At 40.4% G+C, this 14,285-nt stretch overlaps 2 protein-coding genes across 2 annotated transcripts; both read right to left on the bottom strand.

Moving 5' to 3' along the window:
* Window positions 1–1,735: 1,735 nt before the first annotated feature.
* LOC306738605 (calreticulin-like) lies at window positions 1,736–6,373 on the bottom strand (the record flags this gene model as incomplete). Its single annotated transcript, XM_079220481.1, has 9 exons — window positions 1,736–2,024; window positions 2,205–2,297; window positions 2,813–2,956; window positions 3,492–3,605; window positions 3,747–3,956; window positions 4,150–4,244; window positions 4,452–4,655; window positions 5,619–5,720; window positions 6,280–6,373. The coding sequence occupies 9 exons, from the start codon at window positions 6,371–6,373 to the stop codon at window positions 1,791–1,793; spliced, it is 1,290 nt and encodes a 429-aa protein (XP_079076607.1). The 3' UTR covers window positions 1,736–1,790.
* Window positions 6,374–8,031: 1,658 nt separating this feature from the next.
* Window positions 8,032–12,834, bottom strand: tor3a (torsin family 3, member A; the record flags this gene model as incomplete). Its single annotated transcript, XM_079221318.1, has 6 exons — window positions 8,032–9,184; window positions 9,514–9,638; window positions 10,164–10,339; window positions 11,274–11,539; window positions 12,360–12,482; window positions 12,669–12,834. The coding sequence occupies 6 exons, from the start codon at window positions 12,832–12,834 to the stop codon at window positions 8,937–8,939; spliced, it is 1,104 nt and encodes a 367-aa protein (XP_079077444.1). The 3' UTR covers window positions 8,032–8,936.
* Window positions 12,835–14,285: the final 1,451 nt, after the last annotated feature.

Raw genomic sequence — 14,285 nt, 5'->3', positions numbered from 1 at the left:
CGCAGACGTCTGAAGAAAATAAAACAAATAAAATAACTATATAAAGCAGAGGTGGCAGTTCTACAACAATCAGGGACCGAGCAAGAATTTTATAAATGTGAGTCAAAGTCCCGCGACACACACACGCGCACACACAGCGCTTCTTTACTCATTTGCTTTTTTATTTATTTATTGTGACAATTTGCATTAAGTAATAATCTCAAAGAATCCAAATAAATGTCTGTTAAGTCATTATCTGGTAATTGAAGTATGCGAGGGGGAGGGAGGGGGGTGTAGGAAGTGAACCCATAGTTTAAAAATAGTGTTAAAGACACCAATCGCCCTGGCACAATGTAAAAATACTTCATTACAAGTAAAAGTCCTGCATTCAAGTATGCTAAAATGCCCTTTTCGCATGTGTACTATTTATTAGTATTACTACCAGTAGGTGGGGCTAATTTGAACTACTGTATGTACTATTTGGAAGTGTAATCTATTCATGTCAGATCATGTGCTGTTTTATATAAAATATGATGCCTACACAAGCATCGATCTGCCAGTTGTTGGAAATGTACTTGGTTACTTTCCCCCACCGTTATAAAGTAACTATCAATTAGTCAAATGAAGAGGAAAAACATGTCATACAAGCCTGTGCTGTGCATGTAAAGGAATGCATTCAAAAATAAAAAGCCACTACCAAAACCAATTTGAGTAAGATGTCTGCTCCTTTTCCACTGGTTGATTTTATTGAACAGAACACCTGTCTATTATTTTTTTTAACACAGCAACATGAAAATCTTCCCACTTCAATTACTACCATTAGTACAAAATGTGTCTTTTACAAAAGAATCATCTCTCAGACAGTTTGGGACAGTGTATTGGGGTACAGTAGTGCAGAGGTATCAGCATCAAAATATGAGGAAAACTGGTTGTGTACACCTACTATGAGTAAACCTAAAGTGAACACGTACCAAATGGATGTAAGCCTACCTGCTACTAGAGTGCTCTCAATGTACATCTGAGTTTGAGCACACTTTATTTAGACACACAAGACTACAGTATATGCATTGAAGTGAAAAAAAAGTGTTAACTATACAGTACAAAACTATGCAAGGGATTTCACCTTAAAGCACCCTGTATTATCATCCTATAGATGACGGCTTTTTCCCAACAGGTCGTCAGATATATTGCATCTGTCTTGATGCATCATGCCATTAACCCTTGTTCAAATCAAAACATTTAAATACGAGCAGGTAAAATAACCTGTGTAATCTTGTCGAACGCTTTCGAATCGTTTGAGATTGACGAAGCTTTTTAAAAAAGGGGCCATGAGACAGAGTGACTGCAAAAGATAAAGGAAAAAAAAAGAGAAAAAACATGGAGGTAAACAGAACATTTTCATGGTATCTTCCAAATACCAAATATAGCTTTCCATGTCACCACAACATTATACTTCATAAAAACCCAGATTTTTCAAGAACACAATTGATATACATTTCTGTTGGGCAAAACAATTTAGCTGATTGATTTGATTTCCTGTCTTGACATTCGTTCTGACATCTTCCTTCTTTCTATTACTATTCCTCGTTTAATAATAACAATAACAATAGTAGTAGTAGTAGTAGCACATGGAAACAGAACAATATTTGCCCTTTTTTACCTACTCCCTTGCTTTGTAAACCAACACATGGAAAACCCCTTCCCATACCACCCCACCCCACCCCCCCACCCCAGGGTGTCAGTCATGAGGGTCTATCTCTCCAGCCTCGTTCCAATGGCTCATCGACACACAGTTAGTTCCTGCATGAAGTTTATAACTCGTCCTTGAGTTTAGAGTCTGTGTCCTCTTCCTCCTCCTCCTGTTCTTCCCCGTCCTCCTCTTCCTCTTCTTCTTCCTCCTCCTCCTCATCTCCCTCCTCCTCCTCCTCATCATCATCCTTCTCCTCATCTTCCTCCTTTGCCTCTTCTCCCCTCTGCTTGTCATCTTCTTCACGTTTCTTTCTCTCTTCCTCTTCAAGGCTTTCCTTCATCTTCTTCTCTGCATCCTGGAGAGGATTCACATGAAGACAACAAATTAATAAAGGGATCATACCTTTGTAACAGCGGTTGTCTATAGACAACCTTACTGAAAGCTCCACCCACCAAGCAATTCAATTATGGAAAATACACCACAAAATACATGAACAGAATACATGCCGGGCTTAAGATAAAAGTTTTGGGCTGACCTTAGTTTTACCCCATGTGTCGTTGCCTACTTCCTCCGCCAGGTTTGGGTCGTTGGTGATCAGGAAGTTATCAAAGATGGTACCAGACTTGACCTAAATCAAAAAGAAGTCCACATTTCACTGTCAGCTGCTTCATGCAAGCAAATCCAACCAAAGGAAAGCTACAGTTTTCAAACAGAAAATAAGATAAATAATAAATTGAGATAAAAGGAAACTAAGATAGCGTCTCACATTTTAAATAGTAAAGAAACTATTTTGTGAACAAACCAGAAGAAACACTCAAACATTATAAAGTCTACTTTACTACTTTTCTAGAAGGATATAATTCAATGTTCAATGTTCAATTCACATACTAATTTATTGTTGTTGTTCATTTTAGCAAATTCCTTCTTTATTAAATAAGTGGAATATCATGAGTCAGCCAAGAAATCTCTGCAGCAGGACTACATTTAATCTGAAAATGGTATTTTGACTCAAATTTCACCTTTAACAAATATTGCGCCTCCTACGGTTATAAAATCGCAGTAGGTCATATTGTGATTTTGATAACATGTTGGATTAATTGTGCAGCCCTATAAATAAGCCAGTCAGCTACAGTATGTGCTTACCTGCCACAAGTCGAGTCCGATCACGCCGAAGCTGTCATATTTATAGATCTCAGAATCGGCTGTGTACTCCGGGTTGTCAATCTCAGGGTGGGTCCACTTGCCCTTGTAGGCGGGGTTGTTGATCTCTTTGGGCTTCCACTCACCCTATCAACACACACAGAGTGGTTTATGTCAGAGCAGTCACACAAAAAACAAATACATTTGCTCATTAAGATTGGATTGATTGACTGGAATAAATGATAAAGAAATAGCTCATGCTAGTTGCTGGACAGATTGCATGCTCAAAAGTTATTACTCCCTCACTGTGATTTAAATACATTAAGTCAATGTGTTTGGCACAAATACGACTCAAGCTTTATTGGTGTTGAAACAGAAGGTGTCCAAATTCACACCTGTATTTACTTGCAGATTGGGTAACTGTAATGCACTGTGGGATTTTTTTTATCAAAAAGTGATGTACTTGCTCTGGAAAATACATATTTTATTACACTGTGGTAATTGTTGAGGACACTGTATACATTTTATACTGATGTATTGGACGCTCACATAAAATTGTGTTAATATAGAGTATTGAGTTATTTATCAAAGAGTTACTTTGGACACAGTAGTAGTGTACTCTATTGACTGAACTCTATTGACTGAACAACGTATATTACGTGTTCAAATGTGTCGCCGTTACCTTGTAATCAGGGTTAGCGACCATAGGTGGCTCCCACTCTCCGTCCATCTCTTCATCCCAGTCATCAGGCTTCTTAGCATCAGGATCTGGGATGTTCTCTGGCTTTTCCCAGTCCTAACAAAGACATACAGGTGAAGACATTAAAAAAGACTTTGGGCTTTCATACAAATTAAGTGAATGCTGCAAAAGATGAGTGTATCACTATGAGAAAAATGCAAACAAAATCAATTTCTAGAGTGGCTCAAGCCTGCTGACCTCTGGTTTGTTATCCTCAGGGTCGGGAATCTCCTCCCGGTCATCCCAGTCCTCTGGCTTTTTGGCTTTGGGGTCCTTAATTTTTTTGGGAGGCAGAAAGTCCCAGTCATCCTCCAGACTGCCAGACTCAACCTTCTTATTGTCGATCTTGACCTCGTAAGTGTTGTCGGGGTTGACAATCAGTGTGTACAAGTGGGTGTACTCGTCATCCTGTAAGGCATAAAATAATTGTTATTCTGATTGCATTATAAGAATGACGTATTTACATGTAAAACTTTAGAATGTGATACAAAATGCTAATGGCTGGATCAAACTTCAGGACCAATTTCTTCATGCAATAACAATTAGAGTTTTTTTCCCCGAAATAAATGTAATAACAAAGAACGATTTATTGATATCTCACCTTGCATCTGACATCTTTGTTCATCAGATGGTTCTTGCCTTTGTAGTTGAAGATGACATGAACCTTCTTCGTGCCAGGGCCACAAATGTCAGGACCTGAACAGGCAAAAAATAAATAAGTAAACATTTGGAATCTAATCCTTAAGCGTAGAAACTAGGTAAACCTAATGGGGGGAGGGGGGGGAAAGGAATATCTAAATTCCATCTTCAATGAAAAATAACATTTAATACACTTTGCAACTTACAGTTCACTGAAAGAATAAACGAGTCCTTTGGTCCACTGTTAAAACTATCCACACTCACCGAACATGATGTTGTAGACGGAGTCTCCGTGCATTTCCTCCTGGTTGAGGCCAGAGGGAAACAGTTTAACGTAGCCTCCACCACAGTCAATGTTCTGCTCATGTTTCACAGTGAACTGGATGACTAGAGGCTCGCCCTGGTTGCTGAAGTCATCAAAACGATATGAGGAAGCGTAGAAGCGGGCGTCCTGGCTCGTCTGCAGACCTGCGGCGAAAAGGAAAATCTTACTGCAATGCATCCGCATTAAGGGAAGATTACTGTACATGTTTATATACACTTCATACACGTGTTTTTGCACTTTGTTTAAATTTTATTTCCAAAATGAATACTCTTTGCTCTTTTGTTGTACATATTGAGTTTTTCTGTATGCATACACACACACACTAATATATATATATATATATATATATATATATATATATATATATATATCTTTCATCCTTATTGTTTTTATTTTTGTGTCTGTAAGCTGCTACTATGACAAACTAATTTCCCCTTGGGGATGAATAAAACATATATCCATCCGTCCATCCAGCATTAGGTTTAAGTCACCAGTGTTGGTTCTATTCAATTGTTCAGAGTATTTGAAATGCCTGAATTTCAACAAGTCAGTTTTTACAGCAGAGAGACAGCCTGCTGTGATGTCATGTCGAGTCAAATCCTGGAGCTGCTCCACAGAAAGTGAATAATGGAAGAACTCTGACAGCATCCATGGTGATTTCACTGGGATACAAGCCCATCTTCAGATTCACGACTAGAAGCTTTATATTCAGACTAATCTCATTTGGGGAGAATACCCTAAACAATAATGCCATACTGTATGAGCACACAGAATCAGTCACTAGTGTGACTACTAAAGTGTGACTCACTTCCAGCTCTAATCTCCAGGTCAGTGAGATGAAGTCGCATGTGTAGATTTGCACTGTTATATTTTCTCTGTCTTGTGCCACTATCAAATGTCACATGAACAACTGAAGAATTAATCCTTTAAAAGACGACAATACAATGTATTGGAATCCCACTAAATCCCTGTTAGTCTCTCCCTAAATCTCCTCAACACAGTGTGCATACAAACAGGATACACGCCCTTAATCTATAAAAACACACCTAAAACAACATGGGAGTAAACCATCTTGCAAAGATCCACAATGTAAGGTTTGCACTCACCTTTGTCTGCCTCTGCATCTCCATAGAACTTCCCTGCACTCAGGACCAACATGCCGTAGTCGGACTTGTGCTTGGATTCCACCCAGCGACTCTTCCAGGCATCTGCACAAACAAGTGTAGGTTGAGCTGCACAGCAATACACTCACAAACTGCTAATCCACCACTGATGGATGATGCACCAGTGCAGGTGCACTTGGAATGTGTTGCGCTGCAGGGGCATGCATTAGGTGACCGCTTTCACCATCTACACCTCTTGTTTTGCTATGAGGCTGGTGATGAGCGAACACAGATAGGTAAAGTAGGGGAACAGAGAATGACCATGGGAGAGATGTGCAAGAGGGGGATGGGGAGACAGACGGGGTTTGATGAAAGCTGTGGGGGTAAAATGGAGAGGACGAAGAGGAAGGGAGGGGAGACAGGTCAAAAGATGAATGTAAGTTGGACTACATGCAGCTCAACCCGAACAGTACGCAGACACACATAAATAGTAAAATGATGAGCTGTCATGTCAAAAGAACCATTCCAACCTCTTAACATGAATAATAGCCACCACTAACGGACCGATTTAATATTGTGATATCAAACACACGTTTCAACAAATCTCAGAAAAACAAATACATAATGAGGCGTTAGGTATAATTAAATAGAAAAATGATCTCACCCCCATCTTCAAATTGCTCTCGGAAATACACACTGGACTCGGCCAATGCAGATGCGGCCGAAACGGCCAAAAACAGCAACGACAGTGCCGTCATCGTGACGAGCTGAAGCACCTCTCCTAATACAACTACGACTTTCAAATGAATCTAGCTGGTATACTCTGTCTGTACCACAGAGCAGGCGGTGATCCTAGGTCCAGTCTCTTATACAGTAACGTTACAGTGAAACGCGTTGAGTCGCTGCCGCTACTCTCCTCTCGGCTCGGAACAGATGTCTGAATCTGATTGGACGACGGCTTTGAACCTCAATGAGGAAACGTTGCTCATTTCAGCCAATCAAAAGGAAGAAAATCTGGAAGGATAATTGCTATAGCCAATGGGTGCAGACCACGCGTTTGCTTGATGCACGCCCACAGAAGAGCGATGCACTGTAGGTAAATAATATGTATATATGAAGTCACGGGTTTCAAATCAATGCAAAATCAGGTAAATGTGTTGTAAGCCAGAGGAAATGTCGAAATATACTGGCTTGAAGGATCCGTGTACGTGTTCGTAGTTTGTTTGATAGTTTATTCGAAAAGAAAAAAAAATACAGAAATCCTATGTTTTTTTCGTTTTCGGGTTGAAAACCCAAAAAGCAAAAGGGTATTTTTAGTCTGAATCTAAAAACCAAAATACGAAAGAACCAGTTTTTGCAAATCTTTCTTTTGTTATTTTCTTTGGAAGAGACGCAAAGCAGGTTACCGGAAATACGAGTCTGTCAAAATAAAAGCCACGGCAATAGAAGGAACACATACATAATATTAATAAATTAATCAATACAAATAAATAAACCTGGGCTGATGGGAGCATGTTAGCAACAGTAGTTGACTACAGGCAGTTTAATATGCATGTATCCATTGTACACAACAATGAGCAAAAATTCAATTAATCGTTGCATTGTTTAATGCAACACAGTTCATAATATAGTTTAATAAAAGTAATGATCAAAGCACTATTTATTTTTCCATCTCATTGTGCTGTTTCTTGAGGGACCGCAGAGCCTGTATAAGGAGACAGGAGAGCAGAGTAAAAAGGGTTTCCCCTTTCTACCTGTAGATGGCAGTAAAATGTATTTAAAACATAGATTTTGTTACAATTACCTGCGTCTTTGATAAGTATCTAGGTTACTTATGAATGTATTTAATGCAGTTTATTTTCTCTTATATTTGATGTTCATGGTTAATTTACAACCTAGTTGTAGTACATCATGCGTTTACTTGTTATATTTGTCATTTGACATTTTAGAACAAAACAATCCTACATGGAAAGCGTGAGCATGTGTTGTTGTTCATGAAGACAAGCTGAGCCGCTCTCTGAGGTACTACGAGAAGGGCATCATGCAGAAGATAAAGGGATTCACTGGCCTCTGATTGGCTCTTCTTGGAGGTGGCTGAGGAACAGTACATTTACAAGTTCATGTGCAGCCCCGAGGCGCTTTTCTCCCTGGCTTTCCTAGACAACCAGAGGCAACGTCTGAAGGCCGACCCAGAAGCCATCCTGCCTCCCAGCGAGGAGGACTGCCTCCTCCCGCCCAGCTACAAGGAGGAAGGTCCTAAGGGAGGGGCGCAGTGCCTCCAAGGACTGGCTTTCCCTGACGGCTACCCGTACTAGACTCCACAGCCGGGCAGCTGCAAATTGAATTGCCTTGAATTAATGCATATAGGAAACTTCTGTTGCTTTACTGTGGGCGTTTATTTTCATAAAACCATTTCTGATATTTCTTTTCATGTTCTTCTTTTGACGTGACTCTGAGCTTTGGCAGTGAAAGCACTAAAGCGGACAACCTCAAACCTGTGTGAGAGTATGTGAAAGTGAACGCATGAGTGAACACTTTAAAACAAAGTCAGTGAATAAAATATATTTGTTAAGTATGCCCAAAAATCAACAGCAGCAGATCAGACAATACCAAGAGATGTGAAACGATAGTAAATGACTATTGCAAATATATTAAAAGCACTGTTATTAAACATATTTACAAAAAGAAAAAGGAAGATTTCCATAACAATCTCAAGTAACATTTGCATCACAGCACCATGTATGTTAGCTGTTACACATCCACACTACAGTGCCATTTAATATTTACTTATACCGTATGTTCCCATAAAATTTTTACATAAACAACTCCACAAAAAAATAATCTGGGACAGTAAAATGTTGAGCTTTGACAATAAATAATCAGTGCTTAAGTGTAATTCTTGCAGGCAAAAAACAATACATGAAGTAAACTTAAATAACAGTGAAACTAAGACTTTGGCCAAGGTGAACAGACATAAATAGCGAGACAAAAAGTGTATCAGTACCTCTCCATGACTTACAACGCAAAACCATAACCACTGTCGAATTCTCCGTCTTGATACTGTGAGGATCAAACTGCACATGATGACCGTCCGGCACTACTCATGTCTCCAGGATGAGTCGAGCAGCTTTCCCCTTTTCTACTAGTCCTGCTGTCTGGCCTTCTCTGAGGGACCTGGACAGACACGTGTTGCATCTGTCGGGGGAGAGTACGTGGAGCAGAGAGGACACATCTCCGCTGTGGCTCTGTACGCAGATGGGCTGGTAAAGCAATCTCACACCTCCGCCAGGTCTCTCTTACTGTCTGTACCTCTCTCTCCTCCTAAGGGAGAAAGAAGTTGATCCGCTGCGGGATGGACTTGCACCCCTGAGCTGAGAACAGTCTCTCCTCTTTCGGGACATACAGCATCGCCTTGGCCACCTCATCCAGCGTAGCTTCATCCGTCTCCAGGCCTCGTGCGGCGTAGGCGTCCCGCGCACAGAGCTTGACATGGCGGTACTCCAGAGGCAGGAATGGCACAAAGAAGTCGATCAAGTGGCCAGACATCAGCTCACTCTGAGCGAACCCACCTGGGAAAGAGAACCATGCTTAGAAATCCACAAACACAATGAAAGCCAGAAAAGTCTTTTCTGGTTGAACACAAAACATTGATTTATGGTATCTGAAAATCAATACTGGTTGCAGCTTAATGCATGCTTTTAACTAATTATCGTGGGTCAGTTGAGTAATTTTAACTCTCCCCCACCCAAACCACACATGGAAAAAGGTTTGCAGTTTACACAGTTACACAAAAATGGTTCACTTCCTGCCCAGGGTGAATGAGGCAGAGAGCGAAAGTTAACAATTAAACCACTGCCGAGGAGAGCTGAACATCTGGAAACCGGTTGAGAGAGCATACCATGGGACTCCATAGTTTCAGCTCGGAGACGATGCTCCAGGTCCTCCATACCAATGTCCTCTCGATTTTGACCGGAGTGCCAGAAGTCCAGCGCTACATCATTGATCGTAGCTCCACCAATATTACTGGAGAGACAATAGGCATTTAGAAAACATGAAGGAAAATCTCGAGGATTTTATTTTTTTCACATAAGAGATGAGGGTTGGCAAATAATTAAACTTTTTCTTTGCATACCATCTTTAAATACATTAACGTCATACTTAAAGGGGCAGTGTGTCAGATTTATTTGCAAAAATATAATATATTATTCACAACTATTTTTTTGTTTATGTGTCATCACCCGAAACTTCTCCATAATCATTTAACTTGTGATTTTGTATATGTTACCATAGTTTTTTAGTGATCCCAGGCCTCTCCTACATCGTGTGTTGAAAAGTGTGTTTCTATATTAGACTGAGCAGATTATCTGCCAACAGAAATCCGACAAGAGTAATTGAAAACATAAAAATCAATAAAGAGGGCTAATGGAGACAAGAGAAGGGACATCATTCATTTCAGATGAGCTGCCAGAATACCAGGGACAGAGGTGCAATACATTTTGAGTATTTGACCCAGCTTCAACAGACAGGACGTGCCTGACATAAACCAACCTGAGGAAGAGGAAGATGGCTCTGCGGTAGCTGACTCCATCTACGTTGTCATAGTGATCCATGTAGGGTTTGATGGCATCAATGAGGCCCGGGTGAAGCTTCTCAGCCTCGTCAAAGACGAAGAGAGTCTGAGGGCAGCGCAACACCATGTCCCGGATCGCCTCTCTCAACTGGCCCTGGAAACCGAGAGAAAGCCCAAACCACAACAACTGTTAAGGTTTTGATTCGGACACAACTTCCCGTTTAAGTGAAAGAAAAAATAAATAAAATCAACCTTTAGGTGAAATATCAGTTTCAGACTTTATATGTAACATCTCATATATTCATATGAGATGTTAAAAGGTACTCAATACAAAATTCAGACCCTATCTCTGCTCAGGCAGATATTACTCCATTATATCTTTACAATGCAAATACTTTTTTTGTTGCTATATTCATTTTTTGAATAGAGTAAATATACCCTTTAAAGGAATGTATAGCTGCTATAGTGGTCTTACATTCTTACTTTCACATTATATAAATGTTGAAAAGTATTTGTACCCTAAAACCGCCATAATGACCGGATCAATCTATTTTTGTCTCATTAATATACTGTGTATTTATTTTTAACAAAGACACATTTTCCAAGGTACTTAAGTCATGAGGTACAAAATGTAATTTAAATGTTTTATGATACATTTATATTATTAACCATCTAAATCTACTTTAGAAGAGAGACCTTGTCAAGTCACAGATTTTGCTGACTTTGATGGCATCAGGGTTTAAAGGTTATTCTGCGTACTATACCCTGTGACCTCTGGATTAATTTGTTTAATAACACTGTGTCAACATTATTTTGAAATTGAATGCAATGATTGTGTAAAAGTGTGTAGATGGGACCACGTTGGCACTTGTGACCTGGTTGGACAAACACCAGGTAAGTCAGTACGCGTGGGACCAATGTTTGATTAAAAGCATCTTTCCCAACCGTGATCGTTATCATTGATATGCTGAATTACAACACACAGACTAGACATCTGACTAAGCAAGCAGGGAGTCCCAAGAACATTGCCAGTGGGTTTCTGGCACGGAACATAAAACTCAGTGCCAAGAGGGCTCTGCATGTCTCACCTTGTACGTGTCCACCAGCCTTGCATGTGGAAAGTGGAACGGGGCGATGAACAGACGGACACACTCGCTCTTCACCCCGTCACGGTACAGGTTATCGGCAATGATCCGGGCCACAAAGTTCTTGCCGGTGCCGGACCAGCCATGGAAGGACAGGGTCAGCGGCTTGTTGGACTCTGGGTTGTTGATAAAACCCTGGATGGCTTTCAGAACCACAGACTGGGCCAGGTGCTGCCCGTGGAGCTTTGTCTGAAGGTCCCTGCCCAGACCTGCATGTGTGCAAAGGATTGTGTGTCAAAATGGCAGTAGCATATAGAGAATTAACCCTGGCAGTGTTACAGTGCTATTGAATTTAAATTGGGACGTTCTACAAAGCAGAGAACTGTTTGTATGAATCTCAAACCTTCTGTTTAAACATCTCTTCACATGCTTCTACAGTTAAGATGAGATATTCACTGATGTTATGAACCTTTTTTTTTAAGCAACTGAAGTCTTCGTCATTTCATATTTTCTGACAAGTCTCAATGTTTTATATTCAATATCAAAGGGTAATAATAGCAAGCAACTAAAGTATCCAACTATGCAATTGAACAGCTCATATATGGAATTAAACCTGCTGACCACTTATGGATGCAACTACAAACAGGATCACTAAAGAGCAAGGTATTCTGAATCCCTTCTGAAAGAGTAACTTATATTGGCTTTTACTTACTTTCCTTAATGTAGAAAAAAAAGTCAGTTTAATGCCATAACAGAGTATATTTCCATCATTTTGTTTTCTTCTCAGCACGCAAACATACACCTAATTAGTATCAGAAATTCTAATCTAGACTTCAAAGTCTCACCATTTCAACATACAACTTACTGTATTGACATGGCTCGTATTTACCTAAAAAAATCTAAATTTGATGTAAATGTGTATTGCCATTTCAAGTGGAACATCTACTACCCTTTATATTGCAAGAAGTCCATGTGGAGTTGCAGTCAAAAGTAATAATATTACAAGACACCGAATTAAAAGACTAAATGTGCTTTACACTAGTGCTGACTGCAGCTCACAGGACTGACCCACACGAGCTGGAGTGATACCTGTGATGTTGTTGGTTATCCTGCAGTCTCCAGACTCACAGCACTGGCCCAGGCTACAGTACCACTGATGCAGCAGGCTGGTGTAGTCCTGAGAAAAACCTGCCCAAAGGTCCCTGGTAGGAACTGCTCACACCAAAACACAGACAACGACTCGGTTATACGTCAACACCAGGAATCCTGCTCAGCAAGGAGGAAATTGCATCAACCGTAACACAACTAGCTTTCCATTTGTGGCCAATTTGACAAGCAATAGGCTACAGAATAGCTCGTGAAAGGATAGCTTTCGCTGCATAGAATAATGTCCCTTACCTTGCTGTGTAGCGTCGTCTTGGTTGGGCTGACACTCCCCCTCCCATATATTACAATAAATGTAATTAAAATAGTAAGAAGAAACATTGGAAATGCTGTCTAACTGGAAGAAGTCTGCCTCCGCGGACAGAGGCAGGAGCAACGGCAGCAGCCACCGCACAAACATCGGAGAAGAGGATGGTGCGAGGCGGATGAAACTAGACTGAACACCGCTGCCGTCCTCTCCGGTTTATTCAAACGCCGTCCGCACAGAGGAGTGAGGACCCGTCTCCCCCCATGGCGGCGAAGGAGGGGCGGCTTCTCCCCCAGCTTTGTACTGCGCATGCGTTAACCTAGCTCCGCCCATCTTCGGGGAAATCCCTACTTTCTGCCTCCGGAGCATGTATCAAACCGCCTGTCACACATTTATGATACAGGTTCAGATTAACAGCCAACTTGGGAACCCAGGGGCAGAACATAATGTCACCGTCTTATAATGTAATAGTGCTGTTGGGTCCCGTGAGGTAATACATAGGTCTAAGGACAGTCATCATAGGTAGACGTGCAAAGACTGACCTACATCATTTCCTGTAAAGGCAAACGTCACTTCCGTTGGAGCGCTCGCCCAAGACCTTGTTCATTTACTTAAGGACTAAATTGGCTCCTTTTTTTTTTTAAATGCAGAATACATTTTGAAAATGAGAGCAACACAAATCAGTATTTATTTTCATCATTTATTGCCACAATTTTAGACTAACAATACAAATTCGTTCTTGATATCCAGAGGGCCTCAGCAAGGACTTCATGGCTTCTGGAAGGAGAAAAAGATTTCTCATCAAAATAAAGTGGGGAAAACAGAAACACAAGACGGATGTTTACAGACCACAAGCCTCAGAAAATATGGAACGGTAGGGGTATAATCATGAGATCATTTGGCAGAATCTTATCATCACAGGTAGAGTGGTGCGCTGACCAATAGAAGACCTAGTCTAGGTGAAGGACTTAAAATGCTTACCATGGTCAGTCCGACAGATCCGGCTCCTTTCTGGAGAACAAAACAAGCCTTATTAAAAGTCAATGACTGGTTGATTAAGGTTTAAGACCAATGTTCCCTCTAATTTTTTTCAGCATTGAGCAAATGTTTTTTTTCTGAGCGCACATTTCAGCACTGTGAGCAATTCGCAACCTGCCGAAAATGACCACAAGCCTGCGTTAGCAATAGGGGATTTAAGGAGATGACAGCAAATGCATACAAGGTTTATATTTATTCAATATCCTTTATAATTTCTGGACTTTGGGAACATTTTAATGATGGTGTTTTACCAGTCTGTTTAGTTGAACTTCAATAAGGGGAGGTTATGACTGATAATGATATATAAAAGTATCAAAGGTGTTTAGTTATTTTATTAGCAGGTGCAACATTTAAGTGGAACTTTATTGAAAGAAAAATGCTAATGCAGTGCTTAACAGTTATAGGCCTATTAAATTGACATGTGTAATTTTTCCTAAAGGTAGCCTATATAAACAATTTAATAATTTCATATTTAAATATGTCTGAAAGTGTCATCCTACCTGTGTCAGTTTGGACTATTTCATCTAGCCACTCATGTTTGAACATTAGGCAGACCTTTTTCTGGG

This window comes from Taurulus bubalis (genome assembly GCF_910589615.1).
Source record: "Taurulus bubalis genome assembly, chromosome: 7".
Taxonomy (NCBI): domain Eukaryota; kingdom Metazoa; phylum Chordata; class Actinopteri; order Perciformes; family Cottidae; genus Taurulus; species Taurulus bubalis.
The sequence above is the reverse complement of the archived record's forward strand: the minus strand, read 5'-3'. Positions and strand labels throughout refer to the sequence as shown.